At 41.2% G+C, this 3,393-nt stretch overlaps 1 protein-coding gene across 1 annotated transcript; it reads right to left on the bottom strand.

Annotated features, from left to right (window-relative positions):
* Window positions 1–362: 362 nt before the first annotated feature.
* Window positions 363–3,388, bottom strand: IL6 (interleukin 6; the record flags this gene model as incomplete). The annotated part of the gene is made up of 3 exons (XM_010287328.1): window positions 363–578; window positions 2,842–2,988; window positions 3,227–3,388. Coding segments are annotated over 3 exons (501 nt in total), but the record flags the coding sequence as incomplete, so codon positions are not given.
* Window positions 3,389–3,393: the final 5 nt, after the last annotated feature.

The raw sequence follows: 3,393 nt of genomic DNA, 5'->3' as shown, positions 1-3,393 counted from the left end.
TTTTATTTGTTCTAAAAATATAAATAAGTCATAAATACCATCTCTCAAATATTTTAAAAGCATAAGTTATACAACAATTTTTCTGGCTTGTGAAAATATTTTTTTTTCTTGAATACCTATTAAATAAATTGATATTCTGAATAGTACCATTAGAAATGAAATAAAATAGGTCCTTTGTTTAAATTATTTCTAAATATTGAAAATATAAATAGGAAATATTAGAAAGGAATAAATATTTTAAATACAATAAATAGGTTCCTAGAAGGAAATGAGAATATATATAAATGCAAACCACTGTTACTATTTCTGGTTCTTAAAACAGAACAACACTGTCATCTGCCACATGACAGATTTGTAACAAAAGGATTGTGCCTGAATTAAAACATTCAGACACTGAAACTCCTGGTGTTTTTCAAATAACGAACAGCCCTCACGGTTTTCTCCATAAATGAAGTAAAGTCTCGGAGGATGAGGTGGGTGGTGATTTTCTCTATCCAGGTCTTATCGGACTTCAACTTTGCACGGAGGGATTTCTGGGCAGCCAGGTCTGGGATGATCACTTCATTGGGGTTTATCACCTGTGAAAAAGACAATATTGAGGTGCCCTGGTTAAAACACTGTAACTGAGCTTGTTGGAGAGCATCGGTTTATCTGTAGAATACACTCCTGACCAGCTGTGCATCCCTCGTTTCTGTGCTGCTGCCAAAAGGTTTCCCTGGGCCCTGTGCTTCCCCACAGCCTCGCTTCTGCGGCGGGGTTTGAGGTACCTCGGTGCCTGCAGAAGGATCAAAGGGTCTCGTCTGCTCTATAGCGTTTTTACTGGTTTGAATGCAACGCCCGGCGTCGCGGTGCGACACGCTGCACCCAGCAGATCGGTGTGCCTCTCCGGCGATCTGCCGACCGTGTGGTCAGTTGGGAGGATGCTGAACGTGATTCGTCGTAACCTGTAGTGGCTGCTACATCCCGAGTCATAAGTTAATTGGATGACATTGGAACTACTCTCACATTTTGTAGTAGATTAACAGTTTCCAAAGATGTCAAACTTGTTTAGTTGCTTAATTCTTTCCAGGCATTTAGGCACGTGGGAGACTGTCACCGACTTTCCCTGATGTGTGGGATCCTGACAGCAACATGAGTAAAAGGAGCTATGTACCTAATGCTGAGTGACAGTGCTGGGAACCCGGTACCCAAATGCCTTTTAAGAACTTCCGTTAAGAAGTGGGTAGGTGACTTCTGAAAGTGGGTGTTGGTCATCCAAATCACGGAGCTGCTTTAGGTGATTTGGGGTCTAGAAGTCTAAACAGTAAAGTATCTGCTTCATCCTGAGTTTAGGACCTCTCCTCCCCTTTAACAAGTGACAAAAGCACATGCATCTCTTTCTGGAACATCTTTTTTTCTTAAATTCAGTAATATACAAATATTCTTTCTGTCCAGACTACTTGGCAGTGGATTTTGATCACACACCCAGTTAGTGGTACATCCAACCCTTTGTTGCATGCTGTCAAGGTTTGTATGTGGATATCCAGACAGGTATCGTGCTGATGGATCTACCTGACCACAAGCGACAGATTCTGTCCTTGCTCTCCTTGACTTAAATAGCAGATAGACTTCTCTTGTAAAGCAAAATTTCCAACCTGGAGCTCAAGACTCCTCTCTTTCTCAAAAACTCTGTAGTTTCTACAAGTACAGGTTTTGCTTTTGGTCCCTGTTTTTCATTCTGCGTCTTCCAATTACCTTGATCCTACTAATTTTCCAAAAAAATTATTCTCCCCCAGCTAGGAAATGAACTTTCTGCAAAGTAATACATCAGGTTGGAAGCCAATAGTCAGTTGCTGCCTTATGACAGGACTATTATTCTTAGCTAGCACAGTGTGCAAAAAGCAGTTCAGCTCCCTTTCACTTAAAGAATGATGGACATAAATAAATATGTTAGGAAGGGTATGGCAAACACACAATGGGCTTCTCTGATGCCAAAAAACACCTTGAAGGAAATAATGCCCTGACATTTCTGCAGTCCTTACTCACCTGGGTGGTTCTTACTCGGGCAAATAGTTTCCCTGATGACAAAGGAAGTATTCATGTAAAGGGTTATTAATGTGAGTAAGAACTGCAGGAATGAAGTGAATTTTTGAAGTGTGATCTTTCAAAGCTCTCCCAAACATAGAAAACAACTGTCAAAAATGAGCAGCATTTAGTTTACTGAATCAAAAAAGAATTGGGTATTTGTAAAGACGGAAGATTTTTTTTCCCATGATGATTACAAGCAGAAATGTGTGCTTTTCAATAGGCAGCACCTTTTATTTAGTCAAATTAATAACTTACATTCTGAATTTAACGGTCTTTATTGATTCTTAAGCTACTGATACCTTAATATACTCTACAGCTAGGCTTAAAAGTTTGTTTTGGAGAGTTTTAAAGACTAATAATACTGTAAAAATGTATTTGCTTTTATTTAGGTGGGCTTTTAAAAAAAGTTACTTGTTTCTAGTTCTGAGAGGGTTGCAACATTAGAATACTTGGATTGAACAAGCTCCCTGGGAAATCTTATTTCTATCATCCAGGCAGCATTAGTATATTTGTTCTTAAAACAAGATGACGCATTTAATTGTTGGTTCCGAAATTAGAAATAACAAGAGAAAGTAGGAAGAAGAGTTGTTTCTTTACAAAAAGAAAACAAAACATTGTAAAACCTGTAAGTTAGTCATAAGGGTGTCTGTCGCCTGTTTCCGCTGAGAGAATTGAAAGCGGGAAATATTCAACTTCATGTAGCATCCTATTTCTCGGGCTACACACCAGCACTAAGCTGTAAGAATTATCGGAGTGAATTTAAAACCAACTCACCATCTGCCTTACGGTACGTGCCAGGTGCTCTGTACTATAGCACAGCAATTCGATGTTTTGCTTTTCACTAATAAAAGTTTCTCGTACGTATTCAAGGTATGTCTGAAACGTATAAAGCCCACTGGAGATTTTCCTCAAGCATTTATCCTGAAATGAGAGAAAGGTGAGAAAGTCACTTACAGCTCGAAAGTGCCTCGATAGCAACATTGCGCATGCGGTGGCAGGTAAGCGGGCGATGCTTATACAGAGTGTGGGGGTCTGTGCCACACCAAAGCCGGCTGGAGCCAGCGCAGATCTTTAAGGTCGGATTCTGGGGTTTTTCGGAGCAGGCAAAAATTTGCCCCGGGCATATAGGGTTGGGCCAGAAAGGAGAGCGGCTCCTTGCCTCATCGAAGCCGGTGAGCAGACACCCGTCTTCCTCCGTCACCCTGGGGAGGTTGAGGTTGTTCCGGACGAGCAATTCCATGCTGTTCTCGCAGACGGTAAACTTCTCGCACATCTGGGGAGAGACACCGAGAGATTCCGTCGCACCTCGGCCGGACGCAGCCGCCC

Source organism: Phaethon lepturus, unplaced genomic scaffold (genome assembly GCF_000687285.1).
Source record: "Phaethon lepturus isolate BGI_N335 unplaced genomic scaffold, ASM68728v1 scaffold17425, whole genome shotgun sequence".
Classification (NCBI taxonomy): domain Eukaryota; kingdom Metazoa; phylum Chordata; class Aves; order Phaethontiformes; family Phaethontidae; genus Phaethon; species Phaethon lepturus.
The sequence above is the reverse complement of the archived record's forward strand: the minus strand, read 5'-3'. Positions and strand labels throughout refer to the sequence as shown.